Source organism: Jaculus jaculus, chromosome 4, assembly GCF_020740685.1.
Source record: "Jaculus jaculus isolate mJacJac1 chromosome 4, mJacJac1.mat.Y.cur, whole genome shotgun sequence".
Lineage (NCBI taxonomy): Eukaryota > Metazoa > Chordata > Mammalia > Rodentia > Dipodidae > Jaculus > Jaculus jaculus.
In genome coordinates this window covers 36,928,066-36,955,288 of record NC_059105.1, presented here as the reverse complement: position 1 = coordinate 36,955,288, position 27,223 = coordinate 36,928,066, and the positions used below count along the sequence as shown (strand labels likewise).

General features: G+C 37.8%; 1 protein-coding gene and 1 non-coding gene across 2 annotated transcripts in view; one reads left to right on the top strand and one right to left on the bottom strand.

The window, feature by feature from the left end:
* Positions 1-12,796, top strand: part of Nbeal1 (neurobeachin like 1) — a 203,095-nt gene extending 190,299 nt beyond the window's left edge. Inside the window, exons 52-56 of the mRNA XM_045147952.1 lie at positions 608-724; positions 4,032-4,193; positions 5,082-5,230; positions 7,159-7,294; positions 11,950-12,796. Of these exons, the coding sequence (XP_045003887.1) occupies positions 608-724; positions 4,032-4,193; positions 5,082-5,230; positions 7,159-7,294; positions 11,950-12,051 (666 nt within the window). The 3' untranslated portion in view covers positions 12,052-12,796. The remainder of the gene's footprint in view (positions 1-607; positions 725-4,031; positions 4,194-5,081; positions 5,231-7,158; positions 7,295-11,949) is intronic.
* Positions 12,797-24,405: 11,609 nt separating this feature from the next.
* Positions 24,406-24,509, bottom strand: LOC123460478. The gene has a single exon (XR_006637032.1). It is a non-coding gene; the product is annotated as a U6 spliceosomal RNA (small nuclear RNA).
* Between the last annotated feature and the right edge of the window lie 2,714 nt (positions 24,510-27,223).

Below are 27,223 nucleotides of genomic sequence, written 5' to 3'. Positions count from 1 at the left end.
CATCCATTGCTCCTGTTGGCAACCCCTTACCCTGCTCTGTAAGCAGCTTCAGTTCTGGTTTTGGTATAATTGTCCTTTGGTCTGCCCTCCATGCTCAAGCTGGGAGGAATAAGCATGTGTTCTCCTCACCCCAAGGAAAAAATTCCCCTGCAACTGTGAGAAACTGTATCTCAGGGGGAAATGGCCCAAAAGTGATAGAGGAAGATACCTGATGTCCTCCACTGGCCTCCACAGGCATGTGCACTTGTACACACACAACCCAGAAATAAAAATATAAAGTACTGAGTACTACCATGAGATAGCTCAGTGATGATAACTACCTGCAGGATTACTCTGTTATTAGAAAGTGTAAATACAATGTAAGAAACCCCATTGGGACTGGGAAAATAGCTTAACAGTTAAAGATGCTTGCTTACAAAGCCTGCTGGCCTGGGTTCAGTTTCCAAGCCACCCAGGTAAGCCAGCTGCATAAAAGAGGTACAAGTGTCTGACATTATTTTCAGAGGCAAGAGGCCCTGGTACATCCATACACACGTGCGCACAAACAAATAAATTTAATTTTTTAAGCCCTTTTACTTTTTCTTTCCTTTTTTTTTTTAAACCTTAGGGAGGCACTCCTGTGGGCTTATCGTCTAAACCTTTCCAGATTCTTTATGGACATACTGATGAGGTACTAAGTGTGGGCATCAGCACTGAACTCGACATGGCAGTGTCAGGATCGAGGGTAAGATTTCACCTTTAAGATACACTGATTTTTTTATATAAATTGAGAAGGTTTTTTTTTTTTTATTAATTAGAAACTTTATTGTATGCACAAATCACGTATTGGTCCCTGTGTTAGTCAGGGTTCTCTAGAGGAATAGAACTGCTAGAATGAATTAATTTAAAAAGGCAAGTTATTGAATTAGCTTACGGTAGTCCAATAGCAGTTGCAGGCCTGAGGATTTAGGAACCTGGTAGCTGCTCAGTCCATGTGGCCAGATGCCTCAGTAGTCCCGACCCAGCATTGCAGATGGCACTGGAAAGCCTGGAGGCTTCCTGAGGAGCCGCTGGATTTGATCCATGCGGGTCTTCAGCTGACACTGGTCTTCAGTCCTCGCTGGTCTTCAATCCATGCTGGAAGGCAGCAAGCAGCTCCAGCAGCCAAGTGGGAAGAAGGAAGGGAGGAAGGGGCTCTTTTCACCCAGAGCTTCCTTATACGAAGTCCCTGTCTGAGAGGGACTGCCCACTCTGGGGGAAGGACTTGCTCCTTCAATGAATGTTCCTGGAAGCAACCTTGAATACCCACCCAAAAAGGATTTCAGTGGATTACTAAACAGATCAAGTTGACAACACCATAACACAGTCCCATTCCTCTCGTGTTATCCTCTTATATCCCGTCTTCCCTGCCCCCATTCCACTGAGGGCTCTCCTTGGTGGGGTTACTGGTATTCACCATATTCATGGGGTTAGGAAGGCAGCAGTCAGTCTGGGAGGGGAGGGACAAATTCCAGCCCTGTGGCTCTTACAGTCTTTGCCCCCTCTCCCATATGTCCCCGGAGCCTTGGCAGGTGTGTTGTAAGTCTACATTAGTGTACTCTCTGCAGTTTCTGGATTCCTGCCTTGATGAGTTTTGAATGCTCTGGAGTCTATTACCACCTCCTTGGAGCAGGTTGTCGGGATAGCAGTGAGACAGCATTCATGTTTAACTTGCCACTTCCTTTGTGGTGTCACCTGGGTCCTGGCAGATGTGCTGGAGGTGGCTCATCTCATTCTAGGCAGTTGGCTTTCTTTTCTTGTTATTTTGATGGATTTTGGTTCTTGCCAGTTTTTGTTGCCATCATAAAAAGAAAACAGAGAGCTGGGCATGGTGGCACACACCTTTAATTCCAGCACTTGGGAGGCAGAGGTAGGAAGATTGCCATGAGTTTGAGGCCACCCTGAGACTACATAGTGAATTCCAGCAAGTCCCTCCCTCAGAAAAAGAAAGAAAAGAAAGAAAATCTCTCCAACCAAGAGTGGGAGCACTATGGATTAAAGGCAAGCATCATAGTTAACTGAGAGACATTTTGATGGGTGTAGCCACTCTTTGGCCAAAGACCAGTAGGAACTTCTCTCTGGAATCTATAAGAATCTTAGTATTCTTAGTTCACAGTACCAGGTATCAGTTATTTCTCAGTGCGTGGGCCTCTTATCCAATCAGAAAGCCATTGATTATCTGCATAGCTGTGTGCCACTACTGTACTGGTGTGCACATCTTGTCCAACAGGTTGATTTTACAGCTTGCAGGGTCCCTTGCTTGTTAACTCACTACTGGTTGCCATTATCCTCCAGCAGCTTGCATAGCACTTTCTAGCACTATAAGGGCGGGCCATCAGGAAGCTGGCTTCCTTCTAAATTCCAACATGATCTCTTGATGTCCTCTGTCCACAGATTGTAGTGTCTTCAGCAATAAGATTTTATCATTTAGTTCTGGTGAGGAACCAAGTACCTTGGCAGAAGCCTGCATTGTTTTGGGATCCTCATGAGTCTCCCCAACCTATAGCTCACTGTAGGGTATAACCCAGTTCTGGCACTGGGAATTACAAGCCATAGCCCATGGTTTTAGGGTTAGGCTTTTTCCACCCTTTCCAGAGCCCTTGTGTTCAATCTCCCCCCCCCCCCTCCTATTAAGGGTTGTCTTTTAGTTTGCTGTCCAAGCAAAAGGTTTCTATGGTACTAATTCATGTCATTAGTTTTGTGTAAACCTGTCCCTGCCATCTTTACCCCCTCCCCCCCAAGACCCTTTCATCTCCTGTTATTTGCCCCTCGAGTTGTCAGTCAAATAGCCCTTTCTGTCTTCCCTCCGTACTTCCACTTTCTGGTAGCTTCAATCTAGTGCCCTGTCAATACTCCTGATACTAACTACCGTTTACACGCAACTCAAGCTATTTCAAATTAAGAACCACATATGAGGGAAACCAAGTGACATTTGTCTTTCTTTGCTTCTGTGAGTTCACTTAGTATGATTTGTTTCCAAGTCCATCTCTTTTCTTGTAGATTGCATTATTTTGTTTCTCTTTATGGCTGAGATTGTATATATGTACCACATCTTCATTAACTGTACATTGGCTGAAGGCTGATTCTAGTCCTAGCTATTGTGAATGGTATACTGACAAACATGGCTAAGCAAGTACCTCTGTGGTAAAAAGTACAGTCTTTAAGGTTGTATGCCCAGGAGTAGAATAACTGGTAGGTCTATTTTCAGCTTTTTGAGGAGTCTCCATGTTGATTTCCATTGTGATTCTACAAGTTTACACAGCAGTGAATGAAGGCTCCTCGCATTCCTGCCAGCATTTGTTGTCACTTGGTTTTTTGATGACTGCTATTCTGACTGGGGTGAGATGGAATCCAAAAGTCATTTTAATTTGCATTTCCCTAATTACTGAAGATGTGGAACAATTCTTTAAGTGTTTATTAGCTATTTGAATTTCTTCAATTCCCTTCCCTATTTTTTTTAGTGAGTTGCTTTACTTTTTTATTGCTTAGTTTTTTGAGTTCTTTGTAAATTCTAGATACTAAACCTCTGTCAGATGTATAGCTAGAAAAGCTTTTCTCTCATTCTGGAGATTGTTTATTGATGGCTCTGTATATCTGTATAAGAGCTTTTGAGTTTCAAGAGATCCCAGTGGTTGAATGTTTGTCTAAGGTTCCTGGACCTCTGGGGTCTTATTTAGAAAGTCTTCCCTATGCCTATATCTTGGAGTGTTGAGAAGATATTGTTAAGAGAACAAGTAAAAAGAAATTTATGCCATATTTATTTTTGGACATTGCAAAAATAAAGTAAAATAGAAAATAAAAGCCTAAAGAAGCTAGGTTCTATTTGGGGATTTTATTGGTCTTACCAAAAGGGAAAGATAGCATCATATGAGATAAAATACTAGAATTTTCAAATTGGAATTTTTATAAGGCACTTACATTTTTGGTGCCTGGCCACTTTCCTTTCTCCATTTTTTATGTTGTTTGCCTTTGTGGGTTTTTTCTTTTTCTTTTTTTTAATTTCCTGTATGTAGGATGGCACTGTGATTATACATACCATTCAGAAAGGTCAGTACATGAGGACTTTACGACCACCTTGTGAGAGTTCCCTGCTCCTGACCATTCCCAATCTGGCTATATCTTATGAAGGTCATATTGTTATCTACTCCAGCACTGAAGAAAAGACTACCCTTAAGGTATGTAACACTTATAAACAGTAGGGAGAGGCTATCAGTAGCATTGTCCCTCTCCACATGTTAAGCAGTTTGAGTTAGGAAAGAACATTTTTAAAAGAGGCCCTTTTTCTTTCATAAAAATCATTTGTTCATTCCTTCCTGTAGATTTCTACCACAATCTTGGCCTCAGATTTGCATTTTATTGTAGAGATTTCCATTGGCCTGTATAACTTGTTTACAAAAATTATTTTTAGGGCTGAGGATATAGTTCAGTGAGTAGAATACTTGCCTTGCATGTATGAATGAGGCCCTGAGTACGTTCCCAGCAACCTACACAGACAATAATTTCTGATTATCTAGGACTTCATAAGTTTAAATGGAAATAGCTGGATTAAATTCTTTCATGAACAAGATAGCATATAAACTCAATTTTATATATTTATTTCCTTTAAGTAATAGAGCTTTTTAATTATTAAAATCATTTATTTTTAAGAATGTGCAATATTATTTATTTATTTGAGAGAAAAAGAGAGAGAGAATGGGTGCACCAGGGCCTCCAGCCAATTGCAGACAAACTCCAGACACATGTGCCACCACCATGTGCATCTGGCTTACGTGAGTTCTGGGGAGTTCTAGGTCCCTAGACTTTGTAGGCAAGTGTCATAACTACTAAGACATCTCTCCAGCACTGTAATATTTTTAAATTGGAGAATATTTTAACTCATTTGCTTTCTTGGCAATATGATATGAAATTACTTTGAAAATATGGTCTATATACTTTCTCTTTAAATATAGCCATGTTTTTACTCCAAAATCTCCATCATTCTGTTATAGCCATAGTTTTAACTGTTAATATAAAAACTCAGCTCTTATTTGAGATCCTTATATTCCTCACCAATTCTTCATTAGGGTAAGAACACATTACACCTGTTTTCTGTAAATGGCAAATATCTTGAGTCTCAAGTCCTAGATGAACAAATATCAGACGTATGTATAATTGGAGAACACATTGTCACTGGCAGCTTACAAGGGTTCCTGTCTATAAGGGATCTGCATAGGTAAGTAATAAAAATTATTGAAATAACACTTAAGAAAAGGTAGCACTGTGCTGAGTGTATGATGCATGCATGTAGACTCTGCACTCAGGCGACAAAGCCAGGGGATTGCTGCAAGTTCAGAGCCAGCCTGGTTTACATAATGAGTTCCAGACTAGTCAAGGTTAAGTAACTAAACCCTGCCTACATAAATAAATAAATAAAAATAGAAAAGGTACTTCTATCCCAGAATGGAAACCAGAATCCTAAAATTCATAATCTTGGTTTATTGTTTATTGTAAAAATTACATCTTCACAACTAAGAAAAAAGAGGAAGTTCAATTTTTCTTATTCTAGATTAGTAAATAAAGCATATATGTATATATTCAAATATGTAAAATTTTATATTACTTATATTTTTTGAGACTGACATGCTTCCTACTGTGCTAAGGAGGCAGATCATTATATATTTTTTTATTTTTTTGTCTTTTCGAGGTAGGGTCTCACTCTAGCCCAGGCTGACCTGGAATTCACTATGAAGTCTCAGGGTGGCCTCGAACTCACGGCAATCCTCCTACCTCTGCCTCCTGAGTGCTGGGATTAAAGGCGTGCGCCACCATGCCCAGCTAGATCATTATATTTTAAATGAAGTAAAGCAAACTAAGGTATTTGAAAGTTTAATTTATTTGTGTTAATCATGTTATAGATGCATGTGTATAAAATTGGTGGGCAGTATTCTGTTACTTAATCCATTGAGGGATGTATTTTTAAGTTGGAACTCTTTTTTAGTATTTTATTTTTATTTTTATTTATTTGCTTGAGAGAGAGAGGCAGAGAGAGGGGAGGGAGGGAGTGAATGGGCATGAATTCCAGATGCATGTATATCTGGCATACATGGATCCTGAGAAATTGAACCAGGTCTTTTTTGGCTTTGCAGGCAAAAGCCTTAACCACTAAGCCATCTCTCCAGCCCCATATTTTGGCCTTTTAATTCACCTTTCTCTTATGTTGCAGTCAGCTCTATATTAGTGGGACAAACAACCAGACACAGCTTATGGGAGGAAAGAGGTTTATTTCAGGCTTACAGAGTCCAGAGGAGCACCATCAATGGCAGAAGAAGCTGCTTATTTCCATAGATCCAAACAAAGAGAAACAACTACAACAAGCAAAACACCAACATCAGCATGCCCGAGCTCAGACTGTTCTCTGCACACCTTTGGGCTGTACTTCAGATCTGCCCCCAAACATACCTTAGGGCTGAACTGCAAGATCTGCCTGCAGTTACATGCCCCGTATAGCAGGATCTGCCTGCTAGAGGACTCACACTACAAGCTCAATTTTAATTAAATACCTGAATCTATGGGGCCATATATTTAAATTATCACATTCAAACTATCACAACTCATTAGTCAGCAAGGTGAAAAGCATTTAATCAATGATTGACCTTGAAGGTGGTACACCCCTATAATCAATCAACACTCGGGAGACTTAGGATGTGAGTTCAATGCCATCCTGGGCTATTTTCAAAACCCTGTCTCAGAAAGAGAGCTGGGCATGGTGGTGCACACCTTTAATCGCAGCACTCAAGATGCTGAGATAGGAGGATTGTTGTAGAGTTCCGGGTCAGTCTGGGCTACAGTGGGAACCTACATTGACAAAAAGAATAAAAACAAAGAGGGGTGGGAAGAAAAGAGTGGAGTAGTTGTATGTGTGGCAGGAGTAAGTCTGAGTAAGTAGTCTTTTTGAAGAATCGGTAGGAATTGTAATGGGATAGAGCAAGAGCCCTCTTTTTGTAGGGTAAGAAAATGAAACCCAGCCAGGCACAGTGGCACATGCCTGTAAAATTGGATTGCAAAACTAGTTGATCATTGAGTTATCTTCAAGGTATAAAGTTCTATTAACTCATTCTGTATGCATGTAATTATGTCTGTGTTTTTTTATTTCTCTTCTAGTTTGAATCTCAGCGTCACTCCATTAGCCATGCGATTGCCTATCCACTGTGTTTCAGTAACCAAAGAATACAGCCACATTCTTGTAGGTTTAGAAGATGGCAAATTGATTGTAGTGGGTGTTGGCAAGCCTGCTGAGGTAAAACCTAGACTCATGGATTTCATTTCCCGTACTGTTGGGGATTCCTTTGGCTCTCCATCCTTCCACCTATCTCAGAAGTCTCCATTATGGATAAACAAATTAAAAAGCAAATTTGATTTTTCAAATGGCAGTAAATGAAAACAAAATGTAATTATTATTCAGAGTGATGTTCATATTATTTAAGTCATACATTTGGAATTTCCTTTGTACAATTCTGTTCGAATAAGAAAATTATTTTATTCCAGATCTAGACTCAAGAGTACTATGTGAAAATTTCTTATATAAAACCCTTAAAAAAATGAAATACAGGGCTGGAGAGATGGCTTAGTGGTTAAGGCGTTTGCCTGCAAAACCAAAGGACCCAGGTTGGAGTCCCCAGGACCCATGTTAGCCAGATGCACAAGGAGGCACACATGTCTGGAGTTTGTTTGCAGTTGCTGGAGGCCCTGGTGTGCCCATTCTCTCTCTCTCTCAACAATAAAACTTAATTTAATATTAATAGATACTAAGAATTACTGCATGTCTTTATGTGAATGTATCTTTTCTTTCTTATAACTATAAATAACCCATATCAATATGCTTAATCTCAGTGAGTTTCCTGTAACTGTAAATTGACTTTCCTAATAGTTTATCAATTATTGAGTATTCAAATATTTTAAATCTAACTTTTGTTCCTAGAAAATTTAGTGACTTTTGGTAATTTAGTGATTGTTATTTATATAGTGATCTTATTTATATAGAGTTAAATTAATTGTTTCTATTAATTAGTTTCTATTAATCTTTACTGAGAAACATTATCTGTATGGGCTTTTCAAGAAAAGAAACTGAACTGGGCAAAGTGACACATATTACAGACCCAACACACAGATGACAGAGACAGAAGGATCCTCCTGATTTGAGGCCAGCCAGGGCTACTACTTGACCTTACCAAGAGAGGAGTAGGGAAGAGGGAAGGAAATGAGAAAGAAAAATTACTGCTACATTGTTAGTGATTAAAATCAACCTATTATAGAAAAGCTCTATATTAATATTTTATAAATAAAATCAGGACACTTAAAACATGGTGTTAGGCTGGGTGTGGTAGCACACACCTTTAATCCCAGTGCTCGGGAGGCAGAGGTAGGAGGATCGCTGTGAGTTCGAGGCCATCCTGAGACTACGTAGTGAATTCCAGGTCAGCCTGGGCTAGAGTGAGACTATACCGGGGGGGTGGGGGGAACAAAACAAAACATGGTCTTATTAGACTGACTATAGCATTTAGTTTCTGATGTGACATCCCCAAAACTATATTAGCAATTTTGTATCTCAGTACTTATATTTCACTTGTATTTATAACTGTTGTAGTCAGCTTCACATTGCTGGGATAAACATCAAAACCAAACAGTTTATGGGAGGAACAGGATTTATTTGAGGCTTACAGATTCAGGGAAGTTCCATAATGGTGGAAGAAGCTGGCCCTCTTTTCCAAGTCCACGTAGAGAGAGAACCCACCACCAAAAGCGAGAGCCAAAGCTGGCAGCCAAATAACAGGGAACTCAGACCGCTCTCTGCATACCTTAGGGTGGAGTTCTACATCAGCCCCAGTAACACCTTAGAGCTGGGCCCCAGGTTCTGCCCACAGTGATACTCTTCCAGCCAGGTGGCTAGAGATCTAGGTTACAAGCTTTAATAAACTCCTGAATCTATTGGGAGACATCCATTCAAACTACCACATCGACATTTTAAGCATGCCTCTATTCAACAGTGAATTTCTTGATTAATACACCCCTGAGTAATACCCACCTGTCCACTGCTAGTAGGATAATTACATGAAAACTGTTCAGACTTTATTGAGTTGGTTTCATTTTCATGGTTTACCCAAGGGTCTTGTAAATTTGCCTGTCTCCCCATCTTATGTGTTAATCAGTTTCTGATCTTACAGTATTTGGTTTAATGAAATAACCATAAGTGCATACATTTTCTTTTAAAAATTGATTGGAAAGGCCTATCTTTTCATAATTGTTACCTCAGCACTTGGAGGATGAGGCAGAAGGATCTAGAGTATAAGGCCATCCTGGGCTACATTGTGAAACACTGTTTTAAATTAGATAGATGATTGACTGACACAGATAGATAGATATAGATAGATGGATGGATGGATGATAGATATTCTGTTCATGAGAAAAACACAAAAGCAGCTGTATTTTATAGATAATGTTTTATAATATTTGTTAAATGAGTTAGACAGTATCCCGCACTGTAAGATTTATATACTCTATAATACATAATCTAAATTAGATTGTAAATAAAATTACTTCTATCTTATATGTATATAACTATTGAATTATGGCTCTACTTTAGTAAATTGAATACTTAAACTTATTGATAATTCAGATATAAACCATTCTATAAATATGATCATGTAAAATATGAGATACATCAACAGTTATAAAAACATTGCTATTTCAAGATTTATTTTTATCTGGAAATATCAAAATCTTAATTTATATTTTAAATTATGCATCAGTTTGAGGATGTATTGTTCTATTGTGTGAAAGTCATACCAGAAATGACAGGATAATAATATATACATGGAAATAATGTTTCAGAGATTAATCTGGAGATGAAAAGTAATACAAGCATCCAGAGCCAATGGTATCTTTGTGTCAGGCTTGTCTTATCACTCTAATGAACATGCCCTAGGAAAGTCACCACTCAAAAATGGTGGTAGTAGAATCACCATTTGCAGGGACCTAGGAAGATGGTTCAGTGGTTAAAGGTGCTTGCTTAGAAAGCCTGTCAGTCAGGGTTCTGTTCCTCAGCCACCCACATACAGCTGGATGGACATTTGTTTGCAGGAACAAGAGACCCTGGCATGCACTAGAACACACACACACACACACACACACACACACACACCCATGTAAACAAATTAGTTTTGAAATTGGGGAAAGGAAGAAAAAAAGATTGTAGCTCAGCTACAAAAAATAGAATAGTACAAGATCAACCCACTGATACAGGAAGATGGTCAATTCAAGGCCAGCCTAGGCTATATAGTAAGACCATGTTTCAAGTAAAAAAGAAAATAATAATTAGATTGTACATGGGAAAGTGACTACATCAAATTATATGAAATTTTTGCTTCTTAAATTTATTCATTGATTAATTAATATTTGTTATATTCTGCAAAGGGTGGTTACATGGTACAGACAGTGTGAACAATATGTGATTCGTACCTTCATAGGCTTTTTTAAAAAGATTTTATTTTTATTTATTTACTTATTAGAGACAGAGAGGAGAGAGAGAGAAAATGGGCATGCCAGGGCCTCTAGCCACTGCAACTGAACTCCAGATACATGGGCCACCATGTATGTCTGGCTTACATGGGACCTGGAGAATCAAACCTAGGTCCTTAGGCTTTGCAGGCATGCCTTTAATCCCAGCACTCAGGAGGCTGAGATAGCAGGATCACTGTGAATTTGAAGCCAGCCTGAAACTGCATAGTGAATTCCAGGTCAGCCTGGGCTAGAGCAAAACCCTACCTAAAAAAAGGGAGGGGGATGTTATTTCAATAAAATTATACTCATTTTTAAATTTCTTTATTGCATTTTATTTTACTGAGCGAGAGAGAAAAAATGGGCACACCAGGGCTTCCAGCCACTGCAAATGAACTGCAGACACATGTGCCACCTTGTGCATCTGGCTTATATAGGTTCTGGGGAATTGAACCTGGGTTCATTGGCTTTTCAGGCAAGCACCTTAACTGCTAAGCCATCTTTCTAGCCCAAATTATACTCTTTTTTTTTTTTTTTTTTTTTTTTTTTTTTTGGTTTTTCGAGGTAGGGTCTCACTTTGGTCCAGGCTGACCTGGAATTAACTCTGTCATCTCAGGGTGGCCTTGAACTCAAGGCAATCCTCCTACCTCTGCCTCCCGAGTGCTGGGATTAAAGGTGTCTGTCACCACACCTGGCTTATACTCATTTTTTGCTAAAGGAATCTTTTTAACATAACTGGGACATTTTATTTTAAAATACTTTTATTTACTTATTTGCAAAGGGGAGAAAGGAAGTGAGTGAGAATGGATGCCCAGGGCCTCTTGCCACTGAAACAAACTCCACGTGCATGTGCACATCACTTTGTATATGTGGCTTTACATAGGTACTGGGGAAATGAACCTAGGCCATCAGGCTTTCCAAGCATGCACCTTTAACTACTGAGCCATCTCCGCAGCCCTGGACCTCTTATTTTAAATTTGCAAATGGGCACTAGATCTTTCTCAACTGAAAATTGTGGTGAGAAGCCTTTAGCGGGGCCTGATGTTACAAACCTGTAATCCTAGCTATTTAAGAGACTAAAACAGAAGATTCACAAGTTCAAGGCCAGCTTGGACAAATTAGCAAGACAGTGTCTTAAAATGAAAAGTAGAGAGAGGGACAGGGAGAGAGGGCTCAGCGGATTCTTTGCCGAGCATGCATGAGGCATTAGGTTCAATCTCTACTACCGAAAAAATTGATTAAATAAACAAAAGCTTTGATTATTAATCAAGAATCTTTAAAGTGATGATTATGCTAACAAAAGCTATTCTGCATTCTACACAATCAGTGCTTTATGTGTTGATTTTATGTATCTTTTCTTAACGTCCATTTTCCATTTTTCTGAATTACTTTAAACAGATGCGTTTGGGCCAGATTTCTCGAAAATTGTGGGGCTCTAGCAAGCGGCTCAGCCAGATTTCAGCTGGAGAAACGGAATATAATACTCAAGATTCCAAGTGATTATTATTTCCGTCTTCTGTCTTGGATAACTGAAATTTCATGTATTGCTTTGTCACTTTAACCACATCTCTCCACTCTCCCAAAAGCTTTAAAATTTTTATCCCTGAAAATCATCTAGGGATTACCAAAACTCAGTATGGTAGATGTGAAGATATGGGTTGAGGTAGGTATGATGGCACACACCTGCAATCTCAGCACTTTGGAGATTCAGCAGGTGGAAAGTAAATTCGAGACCAGCCTGGATTGCATATAGAAAGGCCCTGTCTCAAAAACAGACAAATAATAAATAATAAAAGCAGGTAGATGTAGGTTTACTATTAACCCATTTTTTAAAAAAAATTTTTGGTTAACATATTCTAGTGTCATTAACCAGTCTGGATTACTAGGATGGATTTGAGAAAATACATTTGATTCAATTTAATGGTTCACCTCTGAAGAGCATTCAACCCATTTTCAAAAACAAACTTACAGTATTAAAAATTTAGGTTCAATTAAGTTATTTGAAATACTAAGTGTTAAGGTATTTCTATAAAATAGTATAGCTAATGGGACAGTTGAGAGATAATGGCATTTCATAGATTCTTTAGAAAATTGTTTTTCTGTTTACTGACTACCACATTAAAAAAATACCAATTGACTCATGAAAGTCTTGATTAATTTTAAAGGTATCTGTTGTACAATTTTCAGAAGTTAAAGGTTTGCACAATTAGATTAAAATACAAATATTTAAACTGGTACATGGGTTCATTCCACCATTACTGCTACTTAGCATACTACTAATGATAATGTATTAAGTTATATTATTAGCCTTAAGTAGCAGAAGATGAATAGGAAAAAGAAAAACTAGAGATAAATTTTATAGATGTATTTCATTAGTGGTGAACTTAAGTAAAAACTACTTGTAACTTTGACAGTGGGTCTTCTAAATAGCATTTGCAGCACAATTTACATATGAAAATTCAGATGTTCTTGGCTTTTTCTTTGTTAAGCAAAAACTGCTTCACTCTGTATTTTAGTAGCTTTGCTATGATAATTATGAGTTGTCAGTAATACCCAGTTGTGTCATGTTTTTTCCCTAGGCTTATCATGTATTTGATGAATAATTGAAAATTATATGCTTAAAAGTAGTCATTAAGATAAAATAATGTAAAAAATTACTATTACATGTTATATACAACTTCTAGAATTAGTTACTTTTGTTAGAGGTAATTAAATATTATACTTTATTATTTAAATGTTTAAGTGAAACATTGATTTAATTTGGAATTCAAAGACATTGTTCTTTTATAAGACTATCTTTTGAGTTAGGTCAGAGAGATTTTACAACAAAGTTACTAGAGATTCTATGGGCTTGGAGAGATTTATGAATCCGTGAAATTCTATAGGAATTTATATGTTGAATACATTTTCAGGAAAAAAAAAAATGATTGCATGGCTATCTTAAAACGGTCTGTGAACAATAGAAAGCTTATCAATAATCTTTTTATTCTTATCATACATTTCCTTATACCTAATTGTTTTCTCAGTTTAATATTAGAAAAGAAATTTCTTTTTGTGTTTTCTCTCTCTCCTGTTGATCACAATATCCCATGGCCTTTCCTCCATACTCTTAAGAATGAGCAAAAACAATGTAAGAAGTAAAGGATTCTGTTAAGGGAAACTTCAGTAGCTTGATTTGTTATGCATCAGGGTTAGTAAAATGTTTCTAACCCATTAAGATTGTCTGATTCAAGAAAAAAAGCTGGGTTTTTTTTGTTTTTTTTTTTTTTTTTGTAAATAGCTAATCAGTAATAGAAATCAACTGGTTCAAAAATAGAACATATGGGAGCTAAGGAGATGGCTCAACAATTAAAGGTGCTTGCTTATAAAGCCTGTTAGCCTGGGGTTCAATTCCCCAGCCACCCATGTAAAGCCAGACAGGCATTTAAAAAAGAAAATAGAAAATATTTAAATGTGAAATTTTCCTTATCTGAGTACTTTAGGAATTTGTTGGAAAAGTCTTACAAACCAATGGAGATAATTATGATATATGAGACATAGTTTCTTGTTGGTTTTCCTCATTTCTTTCACCCCTCCCTCACTCTCATGTTCCACCCATGATATCACCAGAGCTATCCCATTCTTACCTCAGTAAAAGCAGCATAATTGAATTTTTGATTTGGAAAATAATTCATTGGGGGCTAGGGACATAGCTTAGCGGTAGTGCTTGACTAGAATGTGTAAGACCCTAGGTTTAATTTCTAGTACTGCAAAAAAGAAAAGGAAGGAAAGATAGATGATGATGATGATGATGGTGGTGGCGGTGGTGGTGGTAGGTAGGTAGGTAGGTAGATAGGCAGGCAGGCAGGCAGACAGACAGACAGGTAGGCAGGCTGACCTGTCAGATGGCTCTGTGGATGAAGCACTTGCTGTGCTGCTGGAGAGCGCAGTTCAGATCCCCGGCATCCTGTAACCTCAGGCCAGCAGAGCTGGAATCCCTGGGTAAAGCTGGCGAGCTAGACTAGCTGAATCTGTGAGCTCTGGCTTCAGTGCAAGTCGCTGCCTCAGTGAGTGAGGAGGACACCTGCCAGCAGTCTTTGGCCTTCACATTCACATATACACTTGAGCCCACACACATATAAGCACATATTCATGTTATGTATACATGCCACGCACACACAAAAAAAATTGTAAGATAATGATTTGGGGGAGCTTTATCTAAACTTTGTAAGGTTTTTTTTATTTTTTTTTTTTACTATTCATGTATTTTTAATGATTTTTTTTAAATTTTGTTTATTTATTTGAGAGTGACAGACAGAGAGAGAAAGACGCAGATAGATAGAGAATGGGTGCATCAGGGCCTGCAGCCACTGCAGACAAACTACAGATGCATGCGGCAACTTGGGCATCTGGCTTACGTGGGTCCTGGGGTATCAAGCCGTGAACCAGGCTCCTTAGGCTTCACAGGCAAGCTCTTAACTGCTAAGCCATCTCTCTAGCCCTAATGATTTTTTTTTTAAGTGTGTTTGTGTATATGTTTATGTATACATGCCAGGGTACATGAGTGGAGGTCAGAGGACACTTCAAGGTATCTGTGTTCTACCTCCTTGGAGACAGGGTCTCATGCCACTACAAAGGTCTGTAAAACAATGTCAGACTGAGCTTCTGACTCTCCTGGCTCCACCTACCCCAGAGCCATCTCCCCTGCCCCAGCCATGTTTTTTTGTTTTGTTTTGTTGTTTGTGATTTTGGAGGTAGGATTTCACTCTAGTCCAGGCTGACCTGGAATTCACTATGTAGTTTCAGGGTGGCCTCAAACTCAAAATGATACTCCTTCCTCTGCCTCTCAAGTGCTGGGATTAAAGGCATGCACCACCATGCCCAGCTTGGCCATGTATTTTTTGAGGCCATTGGAAATTATTTTGGCTGCTTAAGCATTATTAAAATAAAAGACTTTGATAGGGAATTTTTTTTTTTTTTTTTTTTTTTTGGTTTTTCAAGGAAGAGTCTCACTCTAGCCCAGGCTGACCTGGAATTCACTATGGAGTCTCAGGGTGGCCTTGAACTTACGGTGATCCTTCTACCTCTGCCTCCCAAGTGCTGGGATTAAAGGTATGTGCCACCACACCTGTTGAGAAAAAATTCTTTAATTGAGGAAACTAAAACTTGTATTATCTTAGAATATGCATAAGAAGCTTTGTGCAGTTAGTAGATCTCTTATCCAGGCTAATACTAGGCACTGAATGTAGCAGAATTATTCATTATGTTGTTTTTTTTCTCAAAAATGTAGGATTTTGAGGATAGTACCAATTCTTGAAGAATGAAACTTTTTTGTTAAAATAAGCAAATATAATTGTACTATTAGTTGAGCAATATAGACCTTGTTTAAATACTACAGCCCACTGAAATAAAACTCAATATATAAAAATCCCTGGAAGATACACTTTTACAGATTGTAATATTTCGATGATATTCATAGACATCTTTTTTTTTTTTTTTGGTTTTTTCGAGGTAGGGTCTCACTCTGGTCCAGGCTGACCTGGAATTAACTCTGTAGTCTCAGGGTGGCCTAGAACTCACGGCGATCCTACCTCTGCCTCCCGAGTGCTGGGATTAAAGGCGTGCGCCACCACGCCCGGCCTCATAGACATCTTTATATGTTGTATAGTGGAAGAAATTTTAAAATATCATTAGAATGGAATAACAGCTGAGTATTTCTTTTTTGTTTTTTGTTTTTTCAAGATAAAGTCTCATTCTAGCCCAAGCTGACCTAGAATTCACTATGTAGTCTTAGGCTGGCCTTTCACTCACGGCAGTCCACCTGCCTCTGTCTTCTGAGTGCTGGCATTAAAAGCATGCGCCACTATACCCAGCTAGCTGAACATTTTAACAGATGAGAATCAAGTCTCAACCTGGCTTTTAAAATGTCCAGTTGTTTTTTTTTTTGGGGGGGGGGTTGTTTTTGTTTTTTTTGCAGAGCTTTGTTATCTGCTTTTGTTTCATGATACTGGTGATCATGAATATAAAAATGCAAGCATCTTGGTGATTAAATGCCTATAATAAGATAATGATTTTTTGAAAATGAGGCCAGTAAATATAGTAATATATGTATGCATGCATGTATTTATTCATGCATTTACATGTAATAGTTGTGTACACTTAGAAAACAAGGAAGCCTTATAAAAATTCCCAATTAGTTTGCTGTTATTACTGAGATTTGGAGGCAAAAATGAAAAGTAAATCAGTACATGAAAATCAGGAAAGTGTGTAAAATGAAGAGTGGCAGTTATTTTAACCTGAGTCTTGTGTCAGCTATATAAAAAGTTTCTATCAGTTTCCTTTATGTGACAGTATATCCTTTTGAAGAGAAAAATGCCAACTATTTTGTTATCAACAAAGAATACAAGCAAGATTGCCCTTTTATCCTTTAAGACATATCAGAGCTATTGTCCAGAGATTTGACATTGGAAATGATACATGCTTCCAAAAGGAATAAGTATGCTGTTAGAATTAGAATTCTGATTTGAAAATTTATGCTTAATCTTAGACTTAAAAAAATTTTTTTTGAGGCAAGCCCAACAGATTAGCTTTTTTTTCCTTTTTCTTTTTCTTTTTTTTTAATACGAAAGAGAGAGAGAATTGGAATGCCAGGCCTCCAGCCACTGTAGTAAAACTCCAGACATGTGTGCCACCTTATGCACATGTGCGACCTTGTACATTTGTGTCACATTTGTGTGACTGGCTTATGTGGGACCCAGAGAGTTGAACATGGGTTCTTAGGCTTTGCAGGTAATCGCCTTAACCACTAAGCCATCTCTCCAGACCAACCTTAGACTTTTTAATGTTTCACTTGAAGTAGGCAAGAAACTTGGGTACCAGATTTTTAATTAATAATGATAGACACAGGCATTTGCCTTTAAGTAATCTTAATATTGTTTTTACTAAGAAATCACTAAGGAAAGCTTTAAACTATATTTTACGAAATTAGCTCCTATCCTTTTCTATATTTATTTATAAAAATCAATAGAATTGTCTTTACCTCCTTTATAATGAAAATATTCAAGTACTGGATTGTATTAAATATAAATACAGTATAATATGGTGCATAGGGTATGTGTGCATTTTTATATAAAGATGTTAGGCTCAAACATTGTTGAACTTTTCAGTAAATAGGATCTTAAACCTATATAGTTTATATATATATATATATAAACTATATGTGTGTATATATATATATATACACACATATATATATATATATACATATATATATATATATACACACATACATACACACACACACACACACACTATATAGGTTTCTATATAGTATTTTTTAGAATATAGTTTTGGGGTGGTTTATATGAGGAAGTGTTTCATTTTTAATTTGCTAAACCTAATGTTTTCATTTTTCAGCTAGATTCATACCTTGTCATAAGTGTTCCCATCACTAACAGAAAGTATTCTTTCCCAGCAAGTGATTAATCTTAAGTATTTTTACCATTGTCAACAAATATTCATTCTCCATATTTTTTCCTAAGGAGCACAGTTCTCATGCATACATACTATTGTTTTGTTTCAGATGATCCCACCTAGTACGTTGTTCTGTAGAGATTTCCTGTAGTGCTTTTCCTGATGGAATTAGGCAACAATATAGTGTTACCAGTCTTCATTTCAATGTTATTTAAAATGTGGATTATAGCCAGTGCTAGGGGTTGAACCCAGCACTTTTTTGCTTTTGGTTTTTTGAGGTAGAGTCTTACTATAGCTCAGGCTGACCTAGAATTCACTATGGCATCTCAGGCTAGCATCATATTCACAGCAATCCTCCTCCTTTGGCCTCCTAGTGCTGGGATTAAAGGCATGTACCACCATGTCTGACATTTTTTGCTGTTTTGTTTTGCTTTGTTAAGGTAAGGTCTCACTGTAGCCCAGGTTCACCTGGAACTAAAAACTCATTCTATAGTCCCAGGCTAGTCTCGAACTCAGCAGTTCTTCTACCTGTGCCTTCCATGTGCTGGAATTAAGGCATGTGCCACCAAACCCAGTTTTGAACCATCGCTTTGCACATGCTAGATAAGTGCTAAGTGCTCTTCCCCTGAACTGTACTTTCCTGCGAGCCGAGTTCTTACTATCCATACGTTCAGTAAGTATGCAGTGGCTAGGTACTACTTTGAACCTCCCAAATCTCTTTATTTGATATCCTTATTATAAAATAAATTGTGTCTCAGGATTATTGTATACTATATCTTAAAATATGTTCCACTCTATGAATTAGGTTCACTTATTTCTATAAACCAAACCTAATACTCAAAATATATTTCAAAAAATATTTCATCATTATCCTGAGAGACATTTTGTCTAAAATTTGCTTGCTATGCCTTTATCTTGATTTTACATATATAGAACAGCCACATTTCCTTGTTACTGAAAGATTCATTAGTCATTATTTTTATAATGAGCTGTTTACCTTTCATATTTGAAAATTATAGTATTTGCCTCTAAAAATGTATATATTTGCTAATAGTAGTTCCTGATATCTGCCAGTGGTTTTGGTTTTGGTTTTTCAAGGTAGGGTCTCACTCAAGCCCAGACTAACCTGGAATTCACTATGAAGTCTCAGGCTGGCCTTGAACTCATAGTGATCCATCCTCTTACCTCTGCCTCCTGAGTGCTGGGATGAAAGGTGTACTCCACCATGCCTAGCTCCTATCAGTGTTTTTTATACAATTGAAAGTAGATAAAATTTTGGGTTTGGGGCAGTTCTTGAACTCAGGGCCTCACACATGCTAGGTAACCATTCTGCCCCAAAGCTATATCCCAGCCCTCTTTTTACTTTTATTTTGAGACAAAGTCTCACTCAAGTGTCTGTGCTGGCCTTGAGCTCACTCTGTACCCAGACAGACCTTGACCTTGTGATCCTCCTGTCTCAGACTCTAGAATAGCTGGGATTACAGGTCTGCCCTACAAGACCTGGCCAGAAACATGTTGATCAAAGATAAAAATAATGAGGAACAAGTGCTAAATTAATTTAAAATAGAATTAGAGGGCTGGAAAGATGGCTTAGCAGTTAAGGCACTTGCCTGCAAAGCCAAAGAACCCAGGTTCAGTTCCCCAGTACCCATGTAAAGCCAGATGGACAAGGTGGCACATGCACCTGGAGTTCGTTTGCAGTGGCTAGAGCCCCTGGCATGCCCATTCTTTCTCTATGTGTGCTTCTTTCTCTCAAATAAATAAATAACATACATTTTTTAAAAAACAGAATTAGATCTCTTATAGCCTTGAAGTTTATAAACAGATGTGTCCTAATTTTAAAAAATGCATTGAATAAATTCTCTAAGTATTTCTAATGACTACTGTAATTATGTAAATATGCCTCTGTATGGAAATCATCTTTAATTTTTCATAAGTGTTAGGGAACAAAGCATTAACTTTTGAGAGATTTGGGCTTGGGCTAAAAGTATACCTCAGCAATAGTACAATTGCCCAAAATATGTGAGGCCCTAGTTTTGTTTTGTTTTGTTTTGTTTTAATTATTCTGGGGTAGCTTGGGATGGGGCATTATAATTATTTTCCTCAGTGCTGGGGACCAAATCAAGGGCCTCATGGGTACTAGGCAGGCACTCTACCACTGAATGCAGATAGTTGTTAATTTGAGATTGCAAATCAGATTTTTAACAGGATGTAGTAAATATACTGTATCTAAATACTGCTTTGGATTTTGACTGATTTAATAAACTTAATCATTCCCTAGCCTGCAAAAATACACACATATGGTCAGGTATGGTGACTGATGTCTATAATCCTAGTACCTGGGAGGCTAAGGTAGGAGGTAGGAGGATTGCCATGAGTTCCAGACTAGCCAGGACTAGACAGTAAGTTTCAGATCATCTGGGGCTAGATTGAAGCCCTGTCCCTCCCACCAAATAAATAAATGCCCACACACATATGGCTAATATATATGGCATATTGTGGTATATATAATTTTATTTGTTAAAAAGTTGAAGACCTAAACAACAAAAAAAAAAAGTTGGAGACCATCCTAGAATATAGTAGCAATAATATGGTTTTGTTTAGTACAAAAACTCTGTGTTGAAGTGGCTATATTGCCGGATAATTTTTTTTTTTAAGTTTTTCAAGGTAAGGTCTCCCTCTAGCCTAGGCTGACCTGGAATTCACTAGGTAGTCTCAGGCTGGCCTCAAACTCACAGTGATCCTCCTACCTCTCTGCCTCCTGTGTGCTGGGATCAAAGGCATGTGCCACCACCTGCCAGATAATGTTTTGATAGCTGGTGGTGATTCATTGGATATGCCCTTTTATTTTTTTTTTATTTTTTTGTTTGTTTTTCGAGGTAGGGTCTCACTCTGTTCCAGGCTGACCTGGAATTAACTATGTAGTCTCAGGGTGGCCTTGAACTCATGGTGATCCTCCTACCTCTGCCTCCCGAGTGCTGGATTAAAGGCGTGTACCACCACGCCCGGTTTGGATATGCCCTTTTAGATTAGCACCGTATGCTTGTCATGTGAGAGTAGTTTCTAAAAACATTTGTAGAATTTGGACTAACTAATGATTTATTGTCAAGTAAAAGGACACAAATTCAGTGGTATTTGTCTTTGAAGACTTACTGTTTTATGAGCTGAGAATTCAGGACAGAAATGAGAAAAGTCACTAATTCAACATTCTTTTCCCATGGCACAGTTTTCCTATTTTCTTAAAAATGTGTCTTTGGGGGCTGGAGATGCGGCTCATTGGCTAAAGGTGCTTGTTTACAAAGGCTGCCATTCTGTTACTTCTGTAGATCATTGTCTGTCTCTCCCAATAAGAATGTGGGACCACAAGGACAAGAAGTTGTACTTATTCACTGACCTCTCCCTAACACTTAAAACCTACCAGGGCAGGGCTGGAGAGATTGCCCAGTGGTTAAAGGCACTTGCCTGCAAAGCTTGATGGTCTGGGTCGCATTCACCATGTAAAAGCCAGATGCACAAAGTGGCGCATGCAACTAGAGTTTGACTGCAGAATCCAGAGACCCTAGTGTGCACCCATTCTCACTCTCTTGCACTCTCTCCTGCTCTCTCTCTTTCTCCCCTCACAAATAAATAAAAAAGACTTGTATTTTGCAACTATTAACATAATAACACAGTTTACTCATTTGAACAGTTCTTCAGCTGTGCCCAGAAGTAGGTCACAATTACTCAGATGTCTTAAGACTGAGGCTCACTTGGGCCCCCAAGAGTTCCAGACCAGCCTGGGCAATATAGCAAGATTCCATCTCAAACTACGTTATTTTAATTCATGTTTCAAAGCTGACTGTTGATTGACATAGCAAAAAGTAGTCATATATGTGTTCCTTGTGTGTTTCCACTTAGGATGGTTTTCTCATTATTTAAATATAAATTTAATTTTTTTTAATATGAAAGAGAGAATTGGCATATCTGGGCTTCCAGCCACTGTAATTGAATTCCAAATAAATGAGTCATCTTGCATGTTTGGCTTATGTGGGACCTGGAGAGTCGAACATAGGTCCTTAGGCTTTGCAGGAAGCACCTTAAACACTAAGTCATCTCTCCAGCCCTAAATTGGTAATTTTTTGAATGTACAAAGTGATACCATTGACTTTTTTATGTAGTACTGCTTATTTTCATTAACTTCACATTAAAAACTTATTGGGAAATTGTGCTACTTTCTGCAAGCAAGTGCCTTTAGCTGCTGAGCCATTTCTCCATCCTGTGTGACCTTCTGTTCTATGCAGAAACTCTTTAACTGTGTAAGGTTTCCCTTCCTCTGTTTGCTTTTACAGAATTGAAGCAAAAACATAAACAAAAAGTAGTCACATACCTGGCCAGCCATTTTCTGTCATATTTATTGTAATAGGAAAGAATCAATTAAGGCAGAAAAAATAAGAATATTTGATTAATCTGCTTACCAATTTCTGGGGCTCAGATTAACTAGAAGCATTTCAGCTTGAACAGGGAATGAGGAACTTGAATACATGTATATGTACATTAGTTCAGAGATTTAGCTGAAACCTCAGAATGACTTGTCTATATATATGTATGTATGTGTGTGTATATATAGCTCGATATGATGGTACACACTTGTAAAATCCTAGCACTCAGGAGGGCTGAGGCAGGAAAATGGTCACAAATTTGGAGGCCAGCCTTGAATGAGGCTATCTGAAAAAAGGTTAAAACTTAAAAACCTTGGAAGTTGTGCTGCTATTTAAATATTTAAGGGGGTTGAAAAGTTGCATATTTATCTTAGAATATTCCTTCTCATTTGTTTTACTGGAATTGACCGTGAAAAATCTATTAAGCCTTATTTATACCTAATTAATTGTGCAAACTGTGACTTAATTGAATATTTGTATGCAGAAAAGTCTTTAAAGTTGAACAAGTTTTAGATTTAGTAAAGATATGTAAATAATTTGATTAATATTCTCATAGCAAAGTCACTATTCGATGCAATTCATTCTTTCCTTCCTCATCCTTCTAAACTTAAATATATAAGATATATATAAGATGTATGTTTTGTTAATTAAATGATGTTCTTTAAAAATTCAATATATGTATATGAGTTCTTGTGTGAACTGTTTCTGTATATTATGAACAAAGATAATAATTGAAAATTTTGCACTTTTTTAGTCCTTTGGAAATTTATAATCTTAATGATTTTTAAGAATGTACACTTATTTTGTACATAATAAATTAGCTTTGTATATTACAATGGATTTGAATCAAATAAAAAGATAATGATACTTTCTTCAGTTGACTTTTAGTTCTCAATTTAGTCTGACTTGAACTTACCCTTGGCTAAATTTTTGGGGCAGACCAAAGAATTGAATGCAGCATTTAATAAGCAGAAATTTGACCACTGTTTCTTTCTCAGATGAGTAGAATTTCTTTTATTATTCTATGTACACAGATACATTAGCTGAGTGTTGTCATATATAATAATAAGACTTTGAATGCTATATCCAAAACATAGTAAATGATCATAGATCAGAAATTTGTATTTATAGTTAAACAAATAGTATATTAGGTTGGTCTTTTAACTTTTTACCTTTCCTAGATAAATACTTTACCAACTTTTTTTTTCAGTATTAGAGATTATCAAACCCAGGGTTTTAAGTATGCTACTTTTGGGCTATGCCCCTTGCCCTGTTGTAACTAACCTAACCCTTCTGTTTTTCTAATATTTCATTTTATTTATTTATTAGAGAGAGAGAATGGGTGCACCAAGGTCTCTAGCCACCTCAAACTCCAGATGCAGGTGCCACATGTGAATCTTGCTTATGTGGGGAATTAAACCTTGGTCCTCTGCCTTCATAGGCAAGCACCTTAACCACTAACCTCTTCAGCCCTATTCTGTTTTTGTTAATGTTACTGAAACCTAGTCACATTAAGACAAATGCAAATGCTGCTGCAATTCTTGCTGGTACCCTTGTCTACATCCACACTAGCAGTGGAAATGAACATTAGCTTATTGACTTCAATACCAACTGTTTACAACCTTTTTTGGGGGGGGGGTTTGCCTTCTCCCCCACCCCATTTCACTGAAGGCCCTCCTCAGTGGTGTTACTGGTACTCACTGTGGATCTTGACGGGCTCATTCTGTGACGGTGTGGGGGTGGCGGGGAGCGTGCCTCAGACTCAGATATTCCTACCCACACCTTGTCTCTTACAGTCTTCACCCCTTCTTCCACAATGTTCCCTGAGCCTTAGTGGACTTGTTTAGATGTCTGATTTAGTGTTGAGTTCTCTGTTTTGATGAGTTTTGAATGATCCCAGTGGCTCCATCACCCTGGAGCTAGTTGTCAGGCCATCAGTGAGAACACTACACCAGTGCTTGTGTCACTTCTCCATCTTGAATGTAAACATGTGAAACGCTCCATGAATTTGTATGTCATCCTTGCACAGGGAATAATGCTCGTCTTCTCTGCATTGTTCCACTTTCATTATTTATGCTGGCAACGCCCTGCGTTGAGCACTGCGTTTTATACAGTTATACTACAGCTTATATTTTCTTCACCACATTATTCACTTGATGAGAATGTGAAATTAAGCAATTTATTTTTAACTTTTGAGTCTTAGCCTGGTGATGCCTGCCTATTATCCTAGTTACCTGGGAAGATGAGGCAGATGCAGCTTCAAAGACTGCCTAGGCTTCGGATGAGTTCAAGGCCAACTGGACAACCTACTGACAATATGTCTTGCAAGTGAAAAGTAGATGCAGCAAACAAAAAAACGTGAGGAAAGGGGCCGGGGACATAGCTCAGTAGTAGAACTGCGTAGTATTCAGGAGGCCTTAGGTACTTCCCAATATTGCAAAAACAAAATTTTTTGAGAAGCTTTTCTACTTTATTCACTAACTTACTATTATGATTTTGACAAATTCAAATCTTGTTGAACTTTATCTAATTAGTATTTTGTATATTTTTAAAGTTACATTTATTCAAAGATTGTTTGAATATAACTGCAAACATACATTTAAGGAAAGATTCCAGAAAGTTTATGAATTACCTTTCATAGTCTGGTGATGTAAATTTTTTGAAAATAGAGACCTTCTTCTATTACTCAGCTCTATAACCCAAATCCTTTAACAATCCATAGATTTTTTTGCAAAGGAAACTCAATGTTACAAGATATTCAAATGCATATAATGATATTATGGTAACTAATGGAACAGGAAGATAAATTTAATTATTCAATCTAGAACTGGATTTTTAGAATCCTAACTTTTTTCTTTTTTTAAATTTATTTTTATTATTTATTTTTATTTTTTTAAATTTTTATTAGCATTTTCCATGATCATAAAAAAAATTCCATGTTAATTCCCTTCCCCCACACACACTTTCTCCTTTGAAACTCCATTCTCCATCATATTACCTCCCCATCTCAATCATCATACACTTTTTTCTTTTTAGTGCTATGTGATCAAACCCAGGGCCTCCTGCTTCACTGACAAACCCCAGCCCTATTTTGGCACTCTTCTTTTGTTTGTTTTTTATTTGCTTACATTGGTTATTCATTCTTACCTCTTTTGTCATCGGCCAAATTTTCTGTCCCCATGTGATGTACCTAACTTTCTCTCATAACTAGTGTACACATACTTGAGCAGAATTACATACAGGCAAGTTAACCAAAACGTTACCAGTTATGTCAGCATCCAAAGAACAGAGTTTAACCGGGTGTTGGAAAAGGCATGAGCTAAGGCTGGAGACATGGCTTAGCAGTTAAGGCACTTGCCTGCAAAGCCTAATGATCGAATTTGATTCTCCAGGATCCACATAAATCCAGGTGCACACGTGGCACATACATCCAGAGTTCCTTTACAGAGGTTGGAGGCCTTGGCATTCCCATTCTATCTGTCTCTCTTCTATCTATCTCTTTCTCTCTTGGAAAATTATTTATTTTTTTGTTTTTGTTTTTGTTTTCAGGGTCTGTAGCTCAGGCTGACCTGGAATTCACTATGTAGTCTCAGGGTGGCGTTGAACTCAAGTCAACCCTCCTACCTCTGCCTCCCAAGTGCTGGGATTAAAGGCGTGTGCCAGCACGCCCAGCTCACAAATATATATATATATATATTTAAGGCATGAAGTATTTTTTACTTCTAGCCTTTTGAATCTTTAACTGAGTTAGTGGTTAACCAGAAGCAGCTGTTAATACCAAAACGTTTCCCATAGCTGGTTCTGACAACCATATTTTGCGTAGGTTCTCTTAAAAGATTGCATGCAGTTTTACCAATGTAAATCCAGATGCACAGGGTGGCGCATGCATAAAGTTCGCTTGCAGCAGCTGAAGGCCCTAGAATGCCTTTTCTTCTGCCCCCCCCCCCTCTGGCTCTCTGTACTTGCAAATAAATAAATGTTTTTTAAAGAATAGACTGAAAACTCAGAATGACAATACAGGCCTTTTCTCTCAGCACTGAGCAGGCATAGAGCTCAGACAGAGATTGTGTTTGTGAGTTTTGAGAGAACAGATCAAATGTAGGTACTGTATTGAGTTTTGATCTCTCAAGTTTACCAGAACAGTGAAAGGATTGTGTGTGTATGTGTGTGTGTGGTATCTGGGACTTGAAACCAGGGTCATGCACATGTTAGGCTCAACCAGTGGATTACACCCTATTCTATGAAGGGGAGGATATTTTTAAATGTATTAATCTGCAACTGCAATCAAAGTATAGGCAGGTAAAATGATTTGGGGTGTTGGGAGGTTAATAGACAACAAATAAAGTAGATCCAAAACAAGTGCATCTTCCAGTATTCCAGCTCCAAATCTTTCTACCTGCACTCCAAAAATAAATAAGTACAGATAAGCAAGAAAAACAAAACCTTACAAGTCCTATGCCCTTAAGGATTCCAGAAAATAATTATAGTCACTTCTTGCTATCTATCTAGAGTTCTATTTAGATACAGATTATATAGGGACATCAGGATATAAACATGCTAATAACAAAGTAGCCTAGATTCCCACAGTCTGTCGCCACCGTACCACTGCACACTGAAATTCCCACAGTCCACCACCACTGTACCACTGCACACTGAAATTCCCACAGTCCACCACCACTGTACCACTGCACACTGAAATTCCCACAGTCCACCACCACTGTACCACTGCACACTTAAATTCCCACAGTCCACCACCACTGTACCACTGCACACTGAGATTCCCACAGTCCACCACCACCGTA